General features: G+C 40.3%; 2 protein-coding genes across 2 annotated transcripts; one reads left to right on the top strand and one right to left on the bottom strand.

Annotated features, from left to right (window-relative positions):
* Positions 1–48: 48 nt before the first annotated feature.
* Positions 49–5,229, bottom strand: LOC134680114 (E3 ubiquitin-protein ligase RNF4-like). The gene is made up of 2 exons (XM_063539162.1): positions 4,670–5,229; positions 49–334 (listed from the first exon to the last, which is right to left on the bottom strand). The coding sequence occupies exons 1-2, from the start codon at positions 4,901–4,903 to the stop codon at positions 77–79; spliced, it is 492 nt and encodes a 163-aa protein (XP_063395232.1). The 5' UTR covers positions 4,904–5,229; the 3' UTR covers positions 49–76.
* An 867-nt stretch (positions 5,230–6,096) lies between these two features.
* LOC134680071 (patj homolog) lies at positions 6,097–26,226 on the top strand. Its single transcript, XM_063539083.1, has 16 exons — positions 6,097–6,349; positions 6,714–6,821; positions 7,184–7,340; positions 9,158–9,327; positions 9,596–9,725; positions 10,184–10,296; positions 10,650–10,926; positions 11,433–11,510; positions 13,041–13,242; positions 14,377–14,526; positions 15,540–15,676; positions 17,556–17,741; positions 17,974–18,140; positions 18,925–19,057; positions 22,299–22,465; positions 24,048–26,226. The coding sequence occupies exons 2-16, from the start codon at positions 6,732–6,734 to the stop codon at positions 24,192–24,194; spliced, it is 2,304 nt and encodes a 767-aa protein (XP_063395153.1). The 5' UTR covers positions 6,097–6,349; positions 6,714–6,731; the 3' UTR covers positions 24,195–26,226.
* The last annotated feature ends 5 nt before the right edge of the window (positions 26,227–26,231 follow it).

A 26,231-nucleotide genomic window follows, 5' to 3' on the forward strand; every position in this document is an offset into this window, starting at 1 on the left:
TATAACTTATTGTTAACACTCAACTACTTAGTAAATAAGTAGTAGTAGTAGTAAGTAGTTGAGTGTCAAAAATAGTTTATAAGAAAAGAGGATGGTATTTAGTTTTCCCTCTTAACGAGGTACGACATGTTGGGCATTGCGGCTTAGACTTGAGGGCGCGTTTGAGACATTCCAAACAAAAGACATGTCCACAATTCGTTGAAGCAAGAGCTTGACCGCTGAACTCTTCAAAGCATATAGGACATCCCAGGGTCTGTCTTGGTATTTTGTCTGGAGTGTTATCTGGAGTGGCTACTTTTCCAGATTTATTCTTGGATTTAGTAGATTTTTTTTTCTGAAAGGCAAGTAAAAATTAAGATGATACACTTCAGCACTTTATAGGCTTTCCAGCAACTTGGTATACACATACTTAATGTGATAAGTAGAGATGCAATGGATAGTTGTTTGGCCGGATACCTATATTCGGCCTGACCATCAGCCGAATATCCGTGTGCTACTCTGCAGCGGCGCCACCATAACGAATACCAATGAATTATATGGTGAAATGATGTACCTAAAAGGTACATCATGTACATATAATGTTTATGGCTGTACCTGTGATAGGAAACGAAATAATCGGCATTGAAAGTGGCGCCGCTGGGGAGCATACTCCCCAGCGGCGCCACACAGTACTCATAGATAGAAATGATATGAGCTATTTTTTTCTTATGTAAATTGATGTACTAATGCTGTTTATTACGTACCTACTGAAAAAAATAATCATTTTGCATTGATTAGTGATTTTATTTACATTTTAATTCCGCATTCCGCCTAATCGGTATGAGTTGTAAGAGAGGCGCGCGGGTGAGCGAGATAGAGATAGAAATTCTTCCCGCGGGACCGCGCTCCCGCGGCCCACTCCTGTTTTCAACAATAAATATTTTTGCTTTCGTTATGTTTCTGTGTCTGTACTTCTGTATAAAAAGTAAAATTAGATATACATATTGTATGTTGTATTTTCTATGTTTAAAAGTATACACTGTGTTTTTATTGAATTCCGTTAACTTCGGGGTATGGTAAAGAACGTTTAAGAGAACTAAATGGCATAGTTAATTAAAAAAAATATATTTTTTTGTTTTTTTTAGATTTTTTTTAAGTTTAAGCAGTAATTAAATGTAGCATATAGCGTTGTTATAACACGGGCATTACATTTAACTCAACCAAACAATTGAAATCTGTGACATATCAATATCATGTCGAACATCGGTCGACCGAGATTGTACTTATAGCTGGTTTGTTAGTGCACACCGTTGTATGGGGACCTTGCACTTTGTGACTATGCGCTGAAACTTGGCACAGTTGATTGTTAGCTGGTCTTGAGCAGATACAGACCGGGAGACCTCAAGAGCCACGTCTCATTTAGTGGGGGGAGGGGGGAAGTTCGACACCGCCGCGCTTCACTTGGAGCAACATTTCTCTAAAACTGTACCTATTAGGGCATGTGATATATCATTTTCGGATAAATTAAGGATGAGGAATCTATTTTTGGAACCAAAACAATGCACATACTAACAAAAAAAAACAAAGTAGAAAAGACAAAAAAACGTATCTTTGATTTATTCATATTTACCAATTATTTTTTACAGTGTAGTAGGAATCTGGAAACAAAAAATATAGTTATAGAGCTACACAACCTACCTACATGAATAATTAGCATAAAAGTTCCTACAAAAAAGGTCTTTAAAACTTTTTCGCTAGGATCAATATTAAAAACGATATTAAAGTGAGAAAATAAATTCTAAGGTCCCCTTTTTAAATATTTATCCTAGCGAATAAGCTATTGGCCATCCTTTAAGAGTTATTTACGAATGACTAAAAAGGGGACCTTAGTATTTATTTTCTCCCTTCAATATATATATTTTTAAATATTGATCTTAGCGAAAGAAAGTAGCACTTATTTATAAGAAATCTGAAACAGATTATTTACGTAAAAGATATTTTTTTTGCTGTGGGCTACCATTTACGAGTTATTTACGAAAAACTAAAAAAATAAACGATTGTAGAACAAATTATAAGTAACTTTCCCACATTAATAATATGTTGTATTGAGATCACTCTGACCCACGCTTAATATTATTTTTTATCTCTCATGTAACAACAGTTTTGTGTAATAAACTATTTTCTTAAACGTTATAAGTGTAGCTTTATAATTATATTTTTTGTTTTCAGATTCCTACTACACTTTAAAAAAAAATTGGTAATTATGAAAAAAACAAAGATACGTTTTTTGTCTTTTCTACTTTATGTTTTTTTTTGTTGGAAAGTGCATTGTTTTGGTTCCAAAAATAGATTCCTCATCCTTAATTTATCCGAAAATTATATATCACATGCCCTAATAGGTACAGTTTTAGAGAAATGTTGCTCCAAGTGAAGCGCGGCGGCGTCGAACTTCCCCCCTCCCCCCCCCACTAAATGAGACGTGGCTCTCGAGCACTCCCGGTCTGTATCTGCTCAAGACCAGCTAAGAATCAACTGTGCCAAGTCAAGTTTCAGCGCATAGTCACAAAGTACAAAGTCCCATACAACGGTGTGCACTAACAAACCAGCTATAAGTACAATCTCGGTCGACCGATGTTCGACATGACATTGATATGTCACAGATTTCAATTGTTTGGTTGAGTTAAATGTAAGGCCCGTGTTATAACAACGCTATATGCTACATTTAATTACTGCTTAAACTTAAAAAAAATCTAAAAAAAACAAAAAAATATATTTTTTATAATTAACTATGCCATTTGGTTCTCTTAAACGTTCTTAACCATACCCCGAAGTTAACGGAATTCAATAAAAACACGGTGTATACTTTTAAACATAGAAAATACAACATACAATATGTATATCTAATTTTACTTTTGATACAGAAGTACAGACACAGAAACATAACGAAAGCAAAAACAATAGTACATTATTGCAGAGGCCGGGAAAGGGCAATTCGTGGATGAGTTTCGATTTTGTCGGACGACGCGAAGCGGAGTCCGACAAAGAAGACGAATCCACGAATTGCTGTTCCTGCCGAGGCATATATAGTGCTTTTCTCCAAACATGCGAGGAAATAAGCTAAAATAATTATTATTTAAGCATCAAGCATCACTCAAATCAAACCTTCACATCCAAAATGTCAAAAACAATTTCCCTCTTTAGTTAATTTTTAAAAGTTAAAGGCACAAACTTATTCTGCCATTCAGTACCATTCAATATTCGTTCATTCAATATAATTGCGCAATATAGTTTGTCAAACCAACTTTTCAGTCAGTAAGAACCAGGAAAACTACACCCATCCTTTTCTTTTGGGTGCTAGTACTAGTGTAAGACAAAGATAGTATGATTCTCTTTGTCTATGTTTGAAATGAGAAAGTCCTTTGACAAACTATGTAAGCTTTATGAACACGGATGAGATTTAAAAAAAATATAAAAATAATCTTTGATTTTATTAAGCAGTATTCGCACGATCATACACGTGAAATGATAGCTGATCGGGTCGTGTAGAAGCGGCTCACGGCAATAATAATTGGCTGTTTGCGTTTTTTATTATTAAAAAGTAAAAAACACTACAGTAATAAGTTATTACTGTAGTGTTTTTTTACTTCCCGTCCGCTAGAACAGGACAGCGATAGTTTGATGTTTTTTAGTTAGAGTTTGACATTAACGAAGAACTTCCCGTACTATTTTTGCTACAGTAAGGTGAACATTTCCGAGCATATTGGAGAAAAAATATTTATTGTTGAAAACAGGAGTGGGCCGCGGGAGCGCGGTCCCGCGGGAAGAATTTCTATCTCTATCTCGCTCACCCGCGCGCCTCTCTTACAACTCATACCGATTAGGCGGAATGCGGAATTAAAATGTAAATAAAATCACTAATCAATGCAAAATGATTATTTTTTTCAGTAGGTACGTAATAAACAGCATTAGTACATCAATTTACATAAGAAAAAAATAGCTCATATCATTTCTATCTATGAGTACTGTGTGGCGCCGCTGGGGAGTATGCTCCCCAGCGGCGCCACTTTCAATGCCGATTATTTCGTTTCCTATCACAGGTACAGCCATAAACATTATATGTACATGATGTACCTTTTAGGTACATCATTTCACCATATAATTCATTGGTATTCGTTATGGTGGCGCCGCTGCAGAGTAGCACACGAATATCCGGAATCCGCCCGCCGGATATTCGGCCAGCGGAACTATACCAACATTTCGGTTTTTCAGGTCCGTATTCTGCAGGTTTGACCTGTTTCCTAGTGAATGTTTTTTCTAGTGAATTTCTAGGTTCGAAATGAGTGGGCGTGCAAGTCAATGGAATTACTAAATTGTTTTAAAATAATAAACAAGTATGATTATGACCGTGTCCGTTTCATAAATCCAATTTGTTTACTCCGAAATCAAGCAATGTTATTATCCGGTATCCGGCCGGATAGTAGGACACTATCCGGTATCCGGCCGGATAGTAAAATAATGGCCGGATAGGCCGAATACCGGATAGTAACCGGATATCCGGTGCATCTCTAGTGATAAGCTTATGTGGACAGAAGTTGCTGTTCTCTTTATTATCAATGTTTTCTGCGCTGTGTGGGACAAGAAGTAAGTAAATATACTCAATAATTAGGTATTTTATAATTATAATAGTTACCTTGACATCAGGTGTACATAGATCCAGAATAGATGTCTCTGGATGATTGTCTGCCCTTAGTCTCGAATGCCGCCTCTTGCGTCTTTTGCTTGCTCTGCTAACAGTGCCAACATTCTCTTCACGGAAAGAGTCTTCCGTGTCTAAATTTATTATCACATTGTCCAAACGATTATGGTTAACTAGAGTGAAGGAGCATTCTGTTAAGTCTATGACACTCTCACTATTATTAGCCATAGTTATATTATACAAGGTTCTTCAAATTTCCAGATGAGGTTCCTTTAAATTATTGGAATCATGTAGAGGAAGGCTGCAATTTAAAAACTTAAACGGTAACTTCAAAGGATCACTAGATTTTTAATACATCCCTTCAATCATCCAAACGCGTTTTTGTTTAGCCACAAAACAAAGAAGCGCGCTTGTTCTTTCTTCCGTGTCTTTAGCAGTTATATTATAATACTTTTAAGAAGATACTTTTACGTAGGTAGGTATTATTTATTTTAAATAAATTGAATTTACTTCAGAGACAACCAAAACAAAATGAATAAAAAAAAATGGTGACAGCACAGCTGGTGACAGCTATTCAGAAACGCCACAAACTTCATTTCATCGGACATGGTCGTGGGAACAAAGTGGGACATTTTTGTTGTATCGTGTAAAGCAAGCTTTACATTTTATGTCTTCCTCGTTTTTTCTCATAGACATAATATATATATAGACGTAGTCTCAGCGAGCTGTCACTGTTGCCACTTTTGTTTAGTGTACGATTAACAATGAGGCCCACGTTGCTGTAGCCATGTCGATAAAGTCATATCGATAAACTATCGACATTTCTTGCAATTTTAATTTTACTTCAAAGACTTAACGATACCTAAAATGACCAAAAACGCTTTTATTCTTTATTGTGGTTATCATATCACAATTTTATAGTCACGCCCCAGCAGGGAACCAAGGGAAAGTTCAGATATTTAATTAAAATACATAAATACCTCCTAAAATAGGTGTTCCGCAATAATTGAATTATATTATTATATTATAATATATTCATTATCCATTAGCATTTCAATAATGTTTATGTTTAACGAAGATATTGAAGCTTCAATTAATCGCTATTACGTTCCGCTGTGTAGCGTTTATCGATATATAACATGATTAACATCGACTTTTCACATCCCTAAAAGAGCACACATATACGCTTTTACGCAACATACACAGGGTGGGCGCATCAAGAAAGGCAACACTTGATTTGAAGTCCGCCTTGTCAACAGTATGGTTGTCCTTTTTTGACAAACGGCATTTTAAAAGAGCGAGGTGAGAGAAATGATACTAGTTGCTGCGTCGTGAAAGAGAACAGAAAAGGTTGGGCCCTTGTTTTTTCTACTCATGCTTTCTCGCTTTCCGCTTTCTACAGTGGGCTGTCAGTGTCAAATTATTGTGAAGTACTTTACATTGTAATATTTTGTAATTGTATGATGTTATCTAGTTATTCTGGTAGCAAACACAATTATTTTATGTTATAAACACATATCAATTCACATTGTTTATTAATACAATTTCTTATTGCTCGTTATTGCGTGTCACTAGTTCAATCGGACTATCAGTGTTGTGCGGTTTTACGAGTTTCCAAAAGTGTAAATTCCAGACATTTCATGGTTTAGTGTTCGTACTGTACGTGATTCATAAGTAAGTTACGATAAACATTGCATTGTTTGTGTTAACTATTGTATTGAAGTAAACAGTTAAATGAATTTTCATCACACTCCCTCAGTAAATGTGGAATTGCACGCAGGTTTAGCGGGAGTTATAGAAAAAGCGTTCTCCCTAGCTCATGTTTCTAGTGCCATAATTATCAGTTTTTTGTCTTTATACTTAATTTTTGTATCGCAAGTGTGATGAAAAACATTGTGTGTAACTCAGGGCGTAATAATATTGCAAACTCGAGTCTATAAATCGTCCAGCAAGTCGTCGCGATTTAATTTACTCTCGTTTGCGATATTCAACTTACGCCCCATGTTGCAGAATGTACTATAATTGTATTGTATTGCAGGTATAATAAGTATCCAGGATGCATCTTGGTGTAAATTTGTCCAATGCTCTTCAGCAATTGGAAAGTGTGAAAGCTGCTGTGGATCAAAGTGATGATCCGAAACTGAAGGTAATAAAGTGATCTTAGTATTTATAACCACTGAAACATCTTATTATACTACTGTGCTTGAAGTTCCTCTATCTGAAATTCAGATTTACAGATGTAGTGCATAATTATTTTCCATCGTATTTTGACAGAAACATACGAAAATGTCATTGCTATTTCAGTCAGTGTTGGTACAAAAAGTACTGAGGCTGACTCAAATAGCATGACAAATACAATAAAATATGATGGAAAACAATTATATGCTACATCTGGACTGTAGGATGTGTAACATATCCCTCAGTACAGTATAGTGGGATAACTTTAGACAATTTTTTTTACTATGAACAATAAAGAGTATTTAAGCTAAATTTCATATTTACTTTTAGGCTGCTACGAATGATGACCTCAACATGTTGATTAGCTTGCTGGAGAGTCCAATCCTGAAGAGCATAGCGACACTTCAGGACTCGGTTGGCATGCTGGCTACACAAGTGGCTCATCATCCTTCCATTCTGCCTGGTGACTTTGATATTACTCCTGCAGGTAAACAAATAATTCCATGTAAATTCAATGCTTATCTAAGTTAGATGTTTCTAAACAAATCAAGAGCAAACTAACCTCTTGAACAGATTGATTCAATAGATAATTAAAGTGCCATAACACTTTTCTGGATGTTTCTAAACAAATTAAGAGCAAACTAACCTCTTGAACCGATTGATTCAAGAAAGCTGGCATGAATGGAAAGAACAAATCTCCTTTTATTCTGCCTGGTGACTTTGATATTACTCGTGCAGGTAAACAAATAATTCCATATAAATTCAATGCTTAGATAATTAAAGTGCCATAACACTTTTCTGGATGTTTCTAAACAAATCAAGAACAAACTAACCTCTTGAACCGATTGATTCAAGAAAGCTGGCACGAATGGAAGGAACAAATCTCCTTCCATTCTACCTGGTGACTTTGATATTACTCCTGCAGGTAAACAAATAATTCCATGTAAATTCAATGCTTAGATAATTAAAGTGCCATAACACTTTTCTGGATGTTTCTAAACAAATCAAGAGCAAACTAACCTCTTGAACAGATTGATTCAAGACAGCTGGCATGAATGGAAAGAACAAATCTTTCATTGTATGTGTGACACCCTGACACCTGTTTCAATATACAGTCAGAGTCACCATTTTATTGGTTAATGTGATACAAACAGATATTTTCATTCACTCATTTCATTTGTGCCAGCTCTTGTGAACACTACCACAGCATAAGTAATAGTACAGAAAGGAAACTTTCATCAAAACCGAACTTTGACAGCGGTTCAGGGTCGAATCATATTGTCCCTTTCTAATATATGGCACTATCCCACTCTGTTCCCCATACTTTTTTTTTCACCACAAGCGACCAGACTTCTTGAAAATGTTAGAGTTAAAAATAGTTTATCTAATACTGATTCTAAAATGGTATCACACATGCTATTTACATTACTACAAACAAAGATATGGCCTAGATGGTGATTAAAGTGAAGTATGGTGCTAACTAGTAAGAAAGACAGAAAAGTTCGATTATCTCGAAAACCACGAAACTTTTACTAGACCTATAAGTGCATTTTCTGGACCAGCCTAAGGGTGCCTGTTGATGTTTAGAAGGTTGTCCATTAATTTTTTGTCACAATTTGCCGCCCCTAATATTTTGCCGCCCCAGGCCCGGGCCTACTGGGCCTCAGGGCAAATCCGCCACTGCCACTATTTGATTTTTAATGCTTGACTAATTCAATCGTAAAATTAAATTCGGTCAATTAAATTTTTATCGTAATTGCGTATTAATGTGAGTTTTTCTCCGTGACAGGTGCGACAATTCAACAAGTCTCATTGTTGCTGACGTCACAGGCATCCATGGGCTACGGTTATCGCTTACCATAGGGCGGGCCGTATTCCTGTTTGTCACCATCATTGTATTATTAAAAAAAACTTTATTATATCGGCAAAAAACAGGTATTTCTCTTGCGATGTTTATGATGATAATGATGACAATTGTCACAAGATTTCAAAGAACTTTCGGTAATTCTTGACAGCAAATGAGTTCTGTATCGGAATTTCGTGACAATTGTCGTATTTCTTGTGACAATTGTCATTAGCTTCGCAAAATAAGTACTTATTAACATGCGATATAGTGGAGATTTTTTAAATTAACATGTTGGTGGCAAACAACCACACCGCCCGTCTGATGGTAAGCGGTTACCGTAGCCTATGGAGGCCTGTGACGTCAGTAACAGTGATGTCGACAATTGTCGGACCTGTCACGTTGGTGAAATAGGGGCCTGGAGTTGTTTTATACATAATAAAGTGCAAGTATGTGTGCAGGTGAACTTGCTCTCCAAGCTCGAAACTTGTACGGCGCGGAGGGCGAGGAAGAGCAGCGAGTCCCGCAGGTGTCTCCGCCGCACTGTCTCGATTTTGGGTCGAGCTCGGACAACGAGCGCGTGTTGGGGCTCGATTCTGCCTCCATCGACTCTAATATGTCACCTAAACAGGTACAGAAAATGCGTTCCGTCTTCAGTCTCAAATAGACATTATGTGTGGCGATTCTTTTTTTTTTATTGATATGCAATGCAATATGGCTGGACGTCGTGACAGCGGACATGGAAGAGAACAATCTCACACCTGAGGATCCTAAAGACCGTGCAAACCGGAAAACATTGAGTAGGAAACCCTGGCTAGGTCGGGAAAACGCTAGGTTGAAAAAGAAGATATGCAACCCGAAGCAATCAATATGATTGTAATGTCACTTTAATTTTCCAGAGTCACGGCATCCTCGAAATGTCCAGGAACGACGACTCTCTGGCGTCTGCCTCTCCTAACATAGTTGCGGGGGATTGGGCGCAAGTGGAGGTCATAAACCTCGTCAACGACGGCACTGGACTTGGATTCGGTAAGATTTTGGCATAATTTTAAGGATTAGAAACCATTTCCTGGAGTCTGCCTCTCCTAAAATGGTAGTGGGCGACTGGGGCAAGTGGAGGTCATAAACCTCGTCAACGATAGCACTAGCCTTGGATTCGGCATGATCTTGGCATTGCTTAAATGACTAGAAACCATTTCCTGGAGTCTGCCTCTCCTAAAATGGAAGTGGGCGGGTAGGGGCAAGTAGACGTCATAAACATAAACCACGTCAACGTCGGCACTGGATTTCGATTTGGTAAAATTTAGTCATTATCTAAATTCCTAGAAACGATTCCCTTGCAGACTTGATTGATTGATTGGAGAGGCGTCTGCCGTGTTGCAGTTCACTAAAGTCCTATAGATTCTGCAACAAAAGAAAATACAAAAACGTGATGGCTGGTTTTTTGCCCTATAAAGGGTTAATAAGAAAATGTTTTTTTATTTCAGGTATAATTGGGGCAAGGACCAGTGGTGTAATTGTAAAGACCATCTTGGCGGGTGGCGTCGCGGACCGCGACGGGCGTCTCAAGTCTGGAGATCACATTCTGCAGATAGGAGACGTAAGGAAAATATTAATAGGAAAACCTAACCAAGTGACAATGGCCATTGTTTAGAGAAAATGCCAAACGAAACCTAAACAGCGTATGGAAGTTATCACGTCATTCATATCTCATCGCGATTCATAAAATTCTTCAAGTTTTAACTAGTTAAATTATGATAAATATAAGTCAAATGAAATTTAAGATAAACGGTTAATAGTCAATTGAGGCTTTTAGCGCGTTTCGAATAACTTCATTTATCTTTTCGATCAGATTTTGTCCATATACGATTGTCGTCTTGGCCAGAGCTCTTGATATGAGCTGACTGGTATATTTTCTATTGCCTGTATTCGTAACGTATTTATTTTACACAGGCTCATTTGGTGGAAATGGGTTCCGAGCAAGTGGCAGGCGTGCTCCGAGCATCCGGTTCCCGGGTCCGCCTGGTGGTAGCCCGCGCCGTGGACCCGGCGCTCGCGCCGCCCGCCGCCGCGCCGCTCGTCCCCGCTAGGCTCCTGTCGGACCCGGAGGCGCTGGACCGGTATCTGCTGGAAACCGGTTTCGAGCAGGTGTTCCACACCCAGCCGGTGCACCACCCGCCCGCTTCTCGGTTCGTGTTCGACAGCGCGGTGACGCCGCCCCCAGAAACAGGTAGATTACAATCACAAAAATTCGTTCTACAGTTATGTAGCGAGCTCTTCGAGCTATAATGTCTGCTACATGCTTATATTGGTCCTGGAGGCGCTATACCGGTATCTCCTGGAAATCGGTTTCGAGCAGGTGTTCCAATTCCAAACCAGCTGGCGCACCACCCGCCCACGTCTCTGTTCGTGTTTGTCAGTGCGGTTATGCAACTTCTAATACAGGTAGAATAAAATTATGGAAATTGGTATTATTATTGCGATTTATTATGAGTCGGTTCCCGAGCCATAATGTCCGGTGTGCGGTTCTATCGAAACTGTAGGCGCTGCACTGCTACCTTTTGGAAACCGGTTTCGAGCACAGTTGTGTCACACACAGCTGGGGCGCAAGGCGTCAATGCTCATCAAGTTGGATCCGCTTTTCCGGTTCCGGATCCGGTTTTCTAAATAGCTATTATACTATTTTCGGTATATTCTTGGCTTTTATTTGTGTGTTAACTTATGATTTAATTGTAGATGCTGAATCACCAGAGGTCGACAGATTTACGGTGCAGTTGAAGAAGGATGAGAATGGGCTAGGAATAACTATAGCAGGTACGCATATTTTTGAAGTGAAAACTTCTTTAGCGGCGCTGAGCACTTTTTGAGGTGGGGAAAAAATGATAAACTCGAGACAGCGTAACGCGTAACGTAACGCTGACATCATGTGTCACGGACAATGTGATTCACCAAAGAACTTTAGTCATAACGTATCAGGTCAATTATTTAAAACTGGACTTTTATATTAAGCAATAAAGCTCAATGTACTAATCTTGTACGGGCTGAAATACGAGGATCTCACAGTTACAAACTTTATAGCACTCAAATACACGGTGTAACATGAGTAAACCGAATAATTTTAACAGCGTATTCCTGATCATATTTAGAGACAAAAATGTCCTATAAACTTTTTTGAAATTCGCCTAGTTTCAGAGATATTATTAATTAAAAAAAAAACAAGTTTTTATTGTTACATAGTGTAAAAGGGCTTTTTGATGGTGATGTTGCTGCTATAATGGGACGCAGTCTAAATATCCTTATTGATAGATGTCAAAAAGTGACAAGTAACACTTTGCAAAAAGTAGGTTTTACGAAAAAAAATGTAATAATCAATTTTAAGTGACAAGTTTACCAATAACATTTATTTTTTATGTACAAATACATCCAAAAAGTAGAAAAAATAAAACAAAAAAAAAAATTATTTGGCGAAATAGACCTAAACTCATATTACATTTTTACTTCTTTTGACCTCAGAAATGCGTGGTTAAAATTATTCGGTTTCCTCATGTTACACCGTGTATAATTCAATAAAGCTACATCTTGATGAAATCGCTAATAAAAGTGAACTCTAGTACTGGTGAATAAAATTCAAAATTCATGACCAAATATATTTAGATGCGAGGTCTGCAAGGTAACTTTACAATTTCTATTCGAATTTTAAACAATTAACGCTACAAATTTAAGCTCACTGGCCAGCAATTTCGGAACTAAAGTTTTTCAATAGAAATGAGGATGGGTCAATTTATACATAGTGCTGCAGACATTTTGGACAAGTCATTGAGTTTTCACTTCTGTCGGCACTCCCGGAGTGCAACCCGATGTTTTTTTTAATGTAATAGTCAGCAAACGAGCAGACGAGCCGCCTGATGGGAAGCGGTCATCGTCGCCCATGGATATAAGCAACATCACAGGAGCCACTTAAGCGTTGCCGACCCTTGAGAACCGTAAATACCCGCTTCTTGAAGAATCCCATGTCGAAGCGCAAAGGAAATACCTCAGGAGGCAATATCCATCGTGGGTGCCTTGGCTGACTGCAAATACCTATTTAGTTGGAGTTTAACTCTGGTTTAGATATACCGGAGTTAATAATGGGTTCCTAAATAGGGTCCACATAGGACACGACTTTATAGTCAAGGCAAAAGAGTGTACCTACATGTTCACACATTTTTAGAATTTTGACACAACAACCATATGCTACTTATTCGAAAGTGTAAATTATTATATTTTGTAAGCTTCTTAAGGGGATTTGGTGTGACGTATTGTATATGAACTGTATCCGTTTATTATCCATCTTGGTAAATCCAGGTTACGTGTGCGAAAAAGAGGAGCTTTCGGGTATCTTCGTGAAGTCAGTGTCGGCGGGCAGCGCGGCGGCGTTAAGCGGTCGTGTGCGAGTCAACGATCGCATCGTGGCCGTGGACGGCGCGTCGCTGGCCGGCAAGTCCAACCAGCGCGCCGTCGACGCGCTTAAACAGAGCGGGAATCTCGTCACACTCGAGCTGGAGAGGTGAGTGTTACACGTCTGTTGGTAGCACGTCGACGACAGCAGTATACAGGTCTGAGAAGATAGCAAATGACTCAACCTATCTGCCGTTTTAATTTGGCAAACGATGTACCAAACACCCTGTAGACTGCGCGTCGCTTGCCGGCAAGTGTTATCAACGCGCCATCTGGTAACATCTGAGTTGGAGAGATGAGTGTTAAGGTATGCGTCGGTAAGAGGCTGCCGCGACCCGGCAGCGGCTGCCCGGCAGTCGCCGCACTGCTTTATAGGGATTTGTATGACACACCGTCCGATGCAGGCGGCCGAGCGGCGCGGCCGGGGGGCGTGGCCTGCGCGCGACCTCGGCCGCGCCGCCGAGCCCCTCCCGTAGCGGTATGGCAGCGCTGCCCAACTCGTGTCGGTCGCAAAAATGGCGGCTTGCGAAGAAAACGACGAGTATTTAGTGGAGCTTATCTGATAACTGCCTTCATCAGCTCTGGACGTATACGATGAATCGATTGTACTCCTCTTTGATGGAATTAAAATCATCATTATTTCATCATCTTCTTCGTCCTGAAGCAGTTGCTCCACAAGTTTTCGCTTTCGTATATTTAAATAGTCAAACATCATTATTTTAAATAATACGCAACCGAATCGCACAAAAGCTAGCACTGATTCCTGTGTGACTACTGCACGTGGCAGTCGGCAGTCGCCGCCCGGGCGCTTTGCCGAATGCTTGCGGCGGCGCCGCCCAGCTGCCACGTTCGGCGGCGGCGGTCGGTCGCGGCAGCCGGGTCGCGGCAGCGTCTTGCCGAATGCTATCTTTACACGTCTTTCGGTAGCATATATAGACCTTATAGTGGCCGAAGGTGGCACATCTCACCTTCCAGTCCAAACAGCGCACCGTCGACGCTTTCAAGCTGAGCAGGAACTTGCGTATCACTATCACTACATTCACTACACCTTATAAAACAAAGTCCCCCGCCTCGTTTGTCTGTGTGTATGTACATATATTTGCGATAAACTCGAAAACAACTGAACGGATAGAGTGATTCTTGAGGAAGGTTTAGGTGTATAATTTATTAAGGTTTTGTGTAAAACGTGCGAAGCGGAGCGGGGCGCAAGTATAGTATAATATAACTCACCATTGTGTTGCAGATACCTGCGCGGTCCTAAATATGAGCAGCTGCAGCAAGCAATAGCAGCGGGCGAGAGCGCTGGGGCCGCCACCGTCGCGCACAACCCGTTCCTGCACATGCACCGCCCGGAGCCGGCGCACCACGACATACAGATGACGACCTTGCACAAGTGAGCTCTTGCTTGACCTTTTGAACGCCAAATGGCGCATTTGCCGTGCCGGGGGTAAAATATAGTTTTGTGAATGAATAATGCCAACCAAAGTGGGGTGTTTTTCAGTAGATTTTCATCAAAAAACGATTGACGTCAAATGCCGTCTTTGGCGTCGTTATCAAGATTTTGCATTGACGTCAATCGCCGTCTGTGGCGTTCAAAAGGTTAAAGTGTTGTAAAATACTAGTAAGTAGTCCAAAATATGAGCAGCTGCAATAGCAATAGTATCGGGAGAGGGACACACACAGGTGCTAATCACGAGACTGACACGTGGTAACCCTTACGGTGTTGTTTTTTCTGTGTTTAAGTTTGAGGAATTCTTTGCGAATGGAACAGGCGAAATGGAGAGATGAATAACTTGATCAATCATAATGTTTCTATCTGATCAGTCATCTCATCAGTCCATGAATCTAGTATTTTTAGTTCTCCTCTACAGGTCGCATTTTTAGGGTTCCGTACCCAAAGGGTAAAACGGGACCCTATTACTAAGACTTCGCTGTCCGTCCGTCCGTCCGTCCGTCTGTCACCAGGCTGTATCTCACGAACCGTGATAGCTAGACAGTTGAAATTTTCACAGATGATGTATTTCTGTTGCCGCTATAACAACAAATACTAAAAACAGAATAAAATAAAGATTTAAATGGGGCTCCCATACAACAAACGTGATTTTTGACCAAAGTTAAGCAACGTCGGGAGTGGTCAGTACCTACTTGGATGGGTGACCGTTTTTTTTTGCTTTTTTTTTTGCATTATGGTATGGAACCCTTCGTGCGCGAGTCCGACTCGCACTTGCCCGGTTTTTTCAACCTATTCTCGTAAATTTTTGAGAGCAATTTTTGATAATTATGTTACTTAGTATTTTTTTTTGCCGATCCAGTTTTTGAATTTGTTTCAAAATGACGGAATAGATGCACGACGTCTTCAGCTCACAAAACCTTCAGTTTTTTTTAATTCCTTTTGTAACATTTCAGCCTGGAATCCAGCGTGGAGGATCCGGCGCCATCGCCGCCGCGCAGCCCGCCCGGAGCGCGCGCGCAGCCCGCGTTCGAGATGCCGCGTACCCCTGAACAGAAGGAGGCTATTAGGAGGAAGTGGCAGTCCATATTAGGTAAACTTAAAGCCGATAATAATCGTTTGTCCCTTTCCATCATACCAATACGTCGGAAAAGGACAAACTATTATTATTGGCTTATCAATTTTAGTAAACGTTTATGAATAAGAGGGGTAGCCTTTAAGGGTAGTATTCCAGCTGTCCAATATCTTTGTCCAATGTGTATTGCGTCTCAAATTTGCTTAATGAAAGAATGAGACGCAGTGACATTGAAAAAAATAATAAACAGATGCAGTGCCGGATTTACCACTAGGCTGAGTAGGCTGAAGCCTAGGGCGGCAGATTTTAGGGGGCGGCAAATTTGGGTCAAAAAAATATTTTATGTGCTGTTCAGATAGGGTAGACTAGAATTCATTTGTAAAATTTAAATAACAAGCATAATTTGTCGATATTGCCGCCCTCTGTCATGTCAAGACCTTTTTGAAGTAAGGAACCCTAAAAATGTACCTACCATTTTCTCGAAAAAATTTCGCGCTCGCTACGCTCGCGTTTTCATTTAAGTACCTACATTATTTGTGACCCATCTGACTACATTGTAAATTTGGGATGGTCGTCGATTCTTGTATCTTCGTGGTATTATGGGTTCCTGTTTTTTCCTTTTGAAGTACGGAACCCTAACAATTTACCTACCTACTATTTTCTCTAAAAAATTTCGCGCTCGCTTCGCTCGCGTTCTCGTTTAACTAACTACATTTTATTGTGACCCATCTGACCATATCATTGAATGATAGCACAGAACCTAGTAGAACGCCAGCGGTAATGTCCACGCTATCGGAGCAGCTTCCGTCTACTATACGGCTCATATGCGTCTACCAGATAAAAAACTAGCGATCCATTTGTATAGCATAGTCTTTCGAGCAGACTCAATGCCAGACCCGACCGAACTCCTTAGCTATATCCAGCCTGACTGCCAATGCCTCACCTTGATTCTCAATGGCCAAAACCCAGCGGTACCCATCGGTCACCGATCAGATCAGGCAAATATAAAGAGGTTGCATAGTCATTGAGTGACAAAAACGGCCCATATAAATCTATATCTAGAATGTGACATTTGTGACGTCACCTTATATGCATTTTAATATGGCTATGGTGTGTTGTACTATAAAATTAAACGCCTCTGACAGGAAAGTACTTTAAAAAAAACCTATAAGCGAGGCGGATAGGGGCGGCAAAATCGGCATAGCCTACGGGCGGCAAATGTCTAAATCCGGCACTGAACAGATGGAACATCATCCTAAGACACAGGTTTGTGGTCCAATAGCACTTGAAATTTTATCCATTTTACAAAAAGAATTTTGCATGCCATATTTTTCTATACAAGCCCTGGCCATACGCCATGGGATGTATTTACAATGTGTTAACCGTAGCGTTCGACAATAGATAATAGCATGGGGCCATTGACTATAGAATGTGATACTTGACCTATCTACTAGCTGGTGCGAGAACCCTCATGCTTCTCAGTTTTCTTTTAATACTCATTATTGAGGTACCTACTCTGACGTTCAGTCGAAGACCGCAAAGTACTGAAACTTGCACGCGAGGTCAAGCACCATCTAAACCCTTTAGAAACGTGCCTTTACCACAGAATAAATAATAGTACTGCCGTACAGAAAAGAAACTTCCTACAAAACCGAAGCTTGACAGCGGTTCAGGGTCGAGTCATGCGACAGCCCCTTCTAATAAACGGCACTATCCCTTTCGGCTATTTTGGGTTGTATATTATCTTATCTGTGGTAGTGCACGCAAAGGGACGTCAAGTTGTGTCAACCGTAATAATTGCTCGGAGCAATGCTAAGCCGAGCGGAGCCGAGTTTGGCCGAAGTTGAAGTTTCGCACCCCTGCGTTTACTTTGAATGTGTACCATTTTTTTTTCTAGGTGAAGACGTGGAAATAGTAGTAGGAGTAGTGATGCGCGGCGGCGGCGGGCTCGGCATCTCGCTGGAGGGCACCGTGGACGTGGAGGGGGGCCGCGAGGTGCGGCCGCACCACTACGTGCGCTCCGTGCTGCCCGAGGGGCCCGTGGGCCGCGCCGGCGTGCACCGCCCCGGCGACGAGCTGCTCGGTACGTGACCTTGTGTCTCTGTAATAAGGTTCAAATTTGAATACGCAAATTGGTGACTATTTCCATAACTAATCCGTTCTTTATTCATTATTTGTCGTTTACAGAAGACAATATTTTAAACCATATTTGTCGACGCAGAATCACAGAAGCGGTTGCGTATGGAAAAGGTGCCGAGGTCGCCTCACTATATCTCAAAACTCGAACATTTTGTGTATGAATAGTAACGTTGCAGAGGTGAACGGGCACCGGCTGCTGGGCATGAACCACCTGGAGGTGGTGTCGATCCTGAAGGAGCTGTCGAGCGAGGTGTGCATGGTGTGCGCGCGGCCGCGCCCCGCCGCCGCCGCCGCCGCCGCGCCGCCCAGAGACCTGGCGCCGCCGCAGCCCACGCTCGTCAAGGTACATCACAAATGCAATGTCTTCTGGACACGGGAAGATGGTGGCCCGGATGGGAGATCTTTGACCCGCCCTCCGCGAGATGTCATGTCGAACCAAAGATGGCTCAAGGGCAACACCGGTGAAAGCGCAAGTGTCGGGGGTAAGGGGTCTCCCGATACTTTAAATATATGGCAAACTCGCCTCTTATGTTTTACATTTACCCTCTATAAGGTCTTGCCACTCCACTCTTTTTATTATTACGGTATTCGAGTTACAATAAAATAGGTTTTCTTCAGTATTAGTTACTCAGTACATGTCAGTACTTATTCGTTTTGAAGATTTTTCAGAGGTTTTATTCATGCCGGCGAGCTAAAAGATCTAAAAAAGTTACAGATGTAGTGAATTTTGTCATCGTATCTTCCGGAAATGTTCATAATTGTCATGCTAGTACATTTTATACTGAGAAGGACTGAAATATCATACAACGTTCGTGCATTTCCTTGCAAATATATCTTTCGGCACTGTATTGTCAATATTATATGTAATATTTTTCAATGTATCTTTCTTGTTTGTGCCAGAATAAAGAGAAAAAAAATACGATGGTAAAGGATTATTCGCTACATTACTAAGCTTCGCTCGCTGTTCGTTTTGTTTTGTCACCTGCCACTTGCACCTGGGAGGGGGAGGCCTATGTTCAGCAGTGGACGTCTTATGGCTGAGATGATGATGATGATGACTTGCACCTGCCCTCATGATTTATGGAAAAATGAAATTGCTGCAGCTACAATTATTTGTTAATTTCCAGGCTAAATCTGACGGCAGCCTAGCTGGCGCGGGCGCTGAAGAAGGCGGATCGCTGTCGGGCGGGAAGGTGCGCTCGCGCAGCCTGGAGCCGCTCACCGGACTCGCCATGTGGTCCTCCGAGCCGCAGATTATAGGTAACTTTTTACCAACTGCTAAAGAAAGAAAAACATCTTGCTCGGAATCCTTCTACTGGAATCAGTTATGTAACGCTGCCATACATGACCCAAAATTTTTTTATTAAGCTATGAGCTTCATCACATCTGATATTTGAGTAATTCTAAGCATTTCTAGCCTGGGGTGGGGGGGAGGGTGGGGTACAAAGACGGCCGCCACCCGTCATCTTTAAAAAAAATCTATTCTGATCCTGGTGGGTACTTGGGCAAGTTTGGTATCATTTTCGTATAAACCAAAGACGTAGAATTCATTGCTGATATTTGTTTTTTTCAGTTTCATAGTAATTTTACAAGAAAAACGTAAAAAGGTGAAAAATTTGGTTGGAGATTTTTGCTACGCGGAGCCGAAACTACAAAAGATAGAAAGTTGAAATTTGCACACTAGATTACATTTATAAAGTGTACAAGAGATAAGAAGCGATTTTGGGAAATTCAACCCCTAAGGGGGTTAAAAAGGGGATGAAAGTTTGTATGGGGTTCAAGTTTTATTTTAAGCTAGGAATTTGAAACTTCGTTAAACGATATATTATAAACATACAAGAAAACTAATTTCAGCGTTTTTGAAAATTCATCCCCTAAGGTGGTGAAAAAGGGGTTGAAAGTTTGTATGGATATCAAAAAAATTTTCGAACGCGGGACTTGAATCTTTGTATTTGGGGATATTATTAAAAGACAGGAAAAGTAATTTCAGCGTTTTGTAAAATTCATCCCCTAACAGGGTTAACCCTTTGACCGCCGTTGTCCGGTATAAGACAACGATAGAACGATACGCTGGCGCCGTCGTCTTGTATACAAGACACAAATTCAACCACTGAGTTAATGTGAAAATAATAACAATTGCAATTTCATTTACACTCGTGTTCATATTTAAGGTCTTTGTTTTTTCATTTATTTGCTTTTTAAGCCGCTATATAAATCCCTTCTTTTATAATAAGGCATTTAAAAAAATTGCTCCAATTTTCAACATTTTTCATGTTCCTCGTCGCCGTTGTCTTGTATAAAAGACAGCTAGGGATGGGAATGTTAACTCGATATGGTAATTTTTAAAGTAAATATAAAGTCAGAAATATGTTTTTATCTAAGTATTTGAACACTTGTTAATCGCCAATTTTTTTCAACGAATAGTAGGTAACTACTTACTAGAATACGTAGAACGAGAGTCAGATAGGCATAACTATATTTAAAGTTCAGGTAGCTTCTTTAGCTCTATAAAGTAGAGTCAGACAAGTAAATTTGCCATTGTAGATTGTGGACTATTTAATTGCAGAAGAGATAAATAAAAAAAATAATTGATGTTATTTTATAGCTTAGTGGGAAGGGCTACACGGCAGCGACCGCTTCGCACAAGTGTGGTACAGGGACATACCTGTTTATCAGACTTTACTTTTATTGTTATAACATTGAAGTTAATGTGTAATTTTTTTGTAACAAGTCGTTGAACGTTTTTTTGATAAGAGTTTACCTATAGATTAATGTAAACCAAACTGAAATTATAATGATAGATTCTAATTCCGGAATAATATCTTCACTCATTAAAAATTCAACCCACGTGTAATTTTCACTAAAACAGTTCCGGTATATTGACTTTATCGACACATGATGCGCAGCTTTAACGTTACGCCAATAAAGTTTACGTACCGACAAGCGCTTACGCCGTTGACCTAGAGACTATTATTACTTGATCCGCGCGGAAACAGTCCTTGTCGGTCTGCATTGCGGGCAGTCCATGGGCGCCGTTGTCTTGTATAAAAGACTTCTCGTACAGCCTAGTGCGGCGATATCACGTCTTGAATCGACATTGTTTAGTGGTTGTTTTTTATGTTAAATCCCTATATTTTAAACATTTTCGGGTGTAAAACATATGTTTAATTTTGGCAATTTGGAATGAAATTAAAACAGGATAAGAACAAAGCTAAATTAAAAAGATTTTTACCATAATATTGTAAATATCGATATCACTATTTGCAATCCCTAAACTTTTTATTAGTTGTTTACTTAAAATTTGCTCTGGCGTGTGAGTGAGCGTCTTTGCGGACTAGGTCCGGCGGCCAAAAGGTTAAAAAGAGGTTGAAAGTTTGAATCCATTACAAATCCGAGTAGACACACATTTCTTATTGCCTCCCAGGCTTGAAATGCTTAGAATTACTCAAGGAACATATATGATTAAGCTCATAGCTTAATAAAAATTTTTTGGGTCAACTTTATAACTGCCTCCGCTATTCACATCAACCTTCTTTACATTATTTGCCCGGAATTTGAAGTACCGTTAAAGACATGGACCTACAGTCTGTATAATCGGGGTTCTTATTTGACAACTGAAGTAGATGACGCTATGCTGATCCGTGTGTTGCCAGGGGTGCGAAACTCCTGACTTCGACCAAACTCGGCTCGGAGCAAATAATTAGGATTGACATAACTTGACGTCCCTATGCGTGCACGACCACAAATAAGATAATGGTTTGAATTTTGACAACCCTAAATACCCGAAAGGGATAATGCCATATATTAGAAAGGGATAGCATGATTCGACCCTGAACTGCTGTCAAACTTCGGTTTTGTAGGAAGTTTCCTTTCCGTATGGTAGTACTATTATTTATTTTGTGATTAGGGGTCGTCCATTAATTACGTCACACGAATTTCTAGGTTTTTTGACCCCTCCTCCCTCCTTGTCACACTTGGTCACATTTGGCAAACCCCTCCCCCTACTGGTGACGTCACATTTTTTTTACGAAATCGCCAAATCGAATTAAGTAAGTACCTAAGTATTATTAATATTTTATCATAATATTTTTGACGATCTAAATATTAGTAATTTTATAACCCAAAACTGCTCAGGAAAGAAATTTAAACTTGTTATTTAAATGTACAGCAAATAAAATAATTTAAATACATTTTCGGTTACTGATGAAGTTGACGTTACAAAGTTTGTGTCTCTCCCCTCCCCCATGTCACAATATGTCACATTTTCTTGACCCCCTCTCTCCCCCTAAACGTGTGATGTAATTAATGGATGACCCCTTATGCGGTAATTATGGTTGTCGAAATTTGACATTTGTCAATCCAGTGACCAGAAAGCATGTGCCGCTGTACAGCGCAATCTATTTCAGCTGTCAAACTGGGGAAATATTGTCCTAAGGCTGGCTTACACAATCAATAAGTCTGCCAATGCAAAGCTCATGCTAACGGAGTGTTTGTTCGACAGAGCTGCTGAAAGGCGAGCGCGGCCTCGGCTTCTCAATCCTGGACTACCAGGACCCGCTGCGGCCCGCGCACACGCTGGTGGTGATCCGCTCGCTGGTGCCGGGCGGCGTGGCGCAGCAGGACGGCCGGCTCATCCCCGGCGACCGGCTGCTGTTCGTCAACGACCAGGTAACGGTGACAACAACCTATTAGCGTAAGGCCTGAGTGGACGCTCGAGTTGGGCCTGCAGCGGGGCGGGGCGTGCGGCGTGCATGTTAAACATCATCATTGTCCTTTACATCTTCTTCAGATGTTTATTACAGCTGCTGTGTATTCCGAGAGTCGCATCTTTTCTTGTGACTGAACAAACCGATGCGGGCTCTGCACTGCTTCCCGCAACGGTCACAAGTAAATTTGGCGTTGGCTGAAGAAACAAATGCAAACGTATAGGAGCGGTTTTAGTGCACGAATAAACTCAAATCACTTGTGAGCCCGACGCCACGCTGCACGCCCCGCCGAACGCTCCGCTCCGAGCGTCCACTCGGGCCTTACGCTTACACTCAAGTGCCAGTTGCACCATCCGCACCTGACAGACTGATCAACGTCACCCGGCGTGCCGCGGCGGTTTATTATGTACCTTTCCATACGAGTACAGTCAGCAGCAGAAGTTCCTAAGCGGGTTAGGTGTGACAAAATGATCTTGACGCGACTTTATTGTCAAGATAATAAGATCGTGACAAGGTAATTTTGAACACCTCGTCCGCTTAGCAACTTCTGCTGCTGACTGTACCTACAATAAAATTTAGCGAACTCTTTAACGATAACAAACAGTTTGGTGCAACCAACCCTAAGTATGAATCTGTGACCGCAATCGCGGTGACTCGCCGCCATTTCATATTGTAAGTTGGCGGCTATGTGTGTATAATACAATCACGCGTGTTTGCGTACTAAATTTAAGGGGCGGTTTGTTAAATTGTAACTTCCTAGCGCTTTTCTGTGAGAAATTGACAGTTTTATTCCGTTTCAGGTCAAAAAGTTATTATTATTAAGTAGGCAGCGTTTTAATTTTGATCAAATCGGTGGATAGGTCGCAGGCCGATGTGCAATAAGCACTAAGATTAAGGGCCAGTTGCACCAACCATATTTGACAGACTGATCTACGTTAGCCGGCGCGCCCCGGCGCTTTACTGTGAAACTTTTCATTCCATACATAAAAATTTAGCGAACTGTTTAACGATACGAACAGTTTGGTGCAACCCTAAATGCAGAATAATAATAAGCGCGCCCTGGTAGCAAATACTATAAGAATTTTGGTGATTTCCAACTTTAGCTACAATGTATGGGAAGTTTGCTGCCGGCCATACCGTGTACTAAAAACCGGGCAAGTGCGAGTCGGACTCGCGCACGTATAGGGTTCCGTACCATAATGCAAAAAAAAACGGAAAAAATGCAAAAAAAAAGGTCACCCATCCAAGTACTGACCACGCCCGACGTTGCTTAACTTTGGTCATACATCACGTTTGTTGTATGGGAGCCCCACTTAAATCTTTATTTTATTCTGTTTTTAGTATTTGTTGCTATAGCGGCAACAGAAATACATCATCTGTGAAAATTTCAACTGTCTAGCTATCACGGTTCATGAGATACAGCCTGGTGACAGACAGACGGACGGACGGACAGCAAAGTCTTAGTAATAGGGTCCCGTTTTACCCTTTGGGTACGGAACCCTAAAAGTGGCAGTTTTTTGTAACTTCTGTTAATGTAATTGCAGAACCTGGAGGACGCGAGCCTGGAGCAGGCGGTGGCGGCGCTGAAGGGCGCGCCGCGCGGCGTGGTGCGCATCGGCGTGGCCAAGCCGCTGCCGCTCGTCGACGCCCCACCCCCCCTCCCCGCCTCCGCGCCGCCCCGGCACGACTGAACATAACATCACACCACCGGTACCCTATATCGCTCAATGTCTACCCTATAGCAAGGGGTTCCTACCCCCTTAGGGCTGATTTAGACGGTGCGAGAACTTGCATGGGAGTTTCGTTACATTGCGTTATTTGATCAGTCGGCTGAATTGATGTAACCTGAATAGTCCGCAATGTAACTAAAATCGCAGACGAGTTCGCGCGCAGTCTAAAAGAGCCCTTATTCATATAGCTAATAATCGTTTGTTTTTATCTGTCATTTTGACTTAAGCATTTATTTCTCAGAAAGGAGTAAAACATAATTAAAGCATATCAGACCCGTACAGTTTTATGAATAAGGGGGCTAAGTCAGTCCGCGGCGCACTTGTAAGTTTAAAATTTAATCTCAATGCGCTAACCTAGTTGGGCTATTCGAAATACATAGACTGATACATGGTGAAAAGGATTACGGCTCCCGGCGATCTTTTACTCTCTAGGGCGCACAGTTTGAGAACCCCTGCCCTGTAGCGAATATTGATTGTATAAAATTGTAAAATCTGAAATAAATTCGTGCTTAGACTTTGACAGGTAATATGGATTGCGCTGTTCGGTTCCGTATAATTACACGGTGACTCTGGCTTTCAAAAATTCGCATTTGACAACTTAATTCCCGAAAATCATGAAAATGTGCAACGTCTAGGGTGAGTGCTATAGTTATTGGCCACCCTTAATAAATAGGATTCTGATGGCTTATTTCTTTCTGATTTGTAAGGGGTGGCCAATTACTACATACTGGCCAATAACTATAGCATTAGCAACCCTACTTCGGTTGTCAAAGTCGAAACTCGATTTATTTAGACTTTACAATTACATCTCCTATAATCGATAACTTTACCGCTTTACATATAGACTGTTTATGAAAAGGTATTATGATTACGGTCAGCCAGACTTTCTCGATATTCTCGGTAAGCAAAACTGAAAGTACCTACTATTATCCTACGATTGTCTACGATAAAAGTTGCATATCGTACCGTACTAATCGATCACGTACCTATAAAAAGACAGATAGCAACACGAAATACTATCATCATCATGACTATGAATTCAAAATATATTTTTTTATATTTAATATTAATATATTTAAATTATTTGAAACAATTTTATACATACTGAAAAACATAATCAAAGCCAAAATGAAGAGAGACTTTTAAAATGAAGAGAGACTACTAAAATCATAATCCTTCTGTTAGGAACCGGTAAATATATAATGAATGAAATAAGTTAATTATATGAGCCAAGTAAAGGAGCATGTAAGGGCCGTGTCGTAAAAGGTCACTAAAGGGCTGGCTTTGGACCGACCAAAGTGAACACAACTTCATCACGCTGCTGCAACTTGAGCCCAGCTCTTAAATTGAATGAATGATGAAATATTTAAACGAATTTAAAATGCTTTGGAATTGAGGAAGACCTCTTATAACGGTTCAAAATGTTCCATAATGTTTAATATCATTTTTTTTTTATGTTTTAACGGTATAGTTGTTTTTTTTTAAGCTGACCGATGAATATCAGTTCTCATAGTCCCAAACGGTCAGCTTAAAAAATTTCAACTATATATTTATTTATATATTAAAAATAAATGTATTAAAAATAAATATTCACTCTATTTGACTTATTAAAGGAATTTATAATATTGTTGACCATGTTATTAGTGGAATTGACGCATTAAGTAGGTTAAATAATATAACTTTTATGACATTCCAATATCATAATTAAATTTTTCATGTGACCTGTTATAGACTTATGTGTGTACTTAATTAATTAGATGATAAATTCATACTGTAATTTTTAGTCAATTAACCTTAGTTATAGACATTAGGCCTCCATTATGTTAGATAGTAGATATTATACCTACTTCCTCAAGTATTCTATTTATGTTTATTGTAAGCAGTATTACAATTATCTGATAATATTTTAAATTGTATGTCTGGTTTTGACTACCCTTGTATTTCTCGATTGTATTTAAATAGTTATACTTGTATTAAATTTTAAGCAAAGTTATATGG

The sequence above is a fragment of the Cydia fagiglandana genome, chromosome 3, assembly GCF_963556715.1.
Source record: "Cydia fagiglandana chromosome 3, ilCydFagi1.1, whole genome shotgun sequence".
In the NCBI taxonomy this organism is placed as follows: domain Eukaryota; kingdom Metazoa; phylum Arthropoda; class Insecta; order Lepidoptera; family Tortricidae; genus Cydia; species Cydia fagiglandana.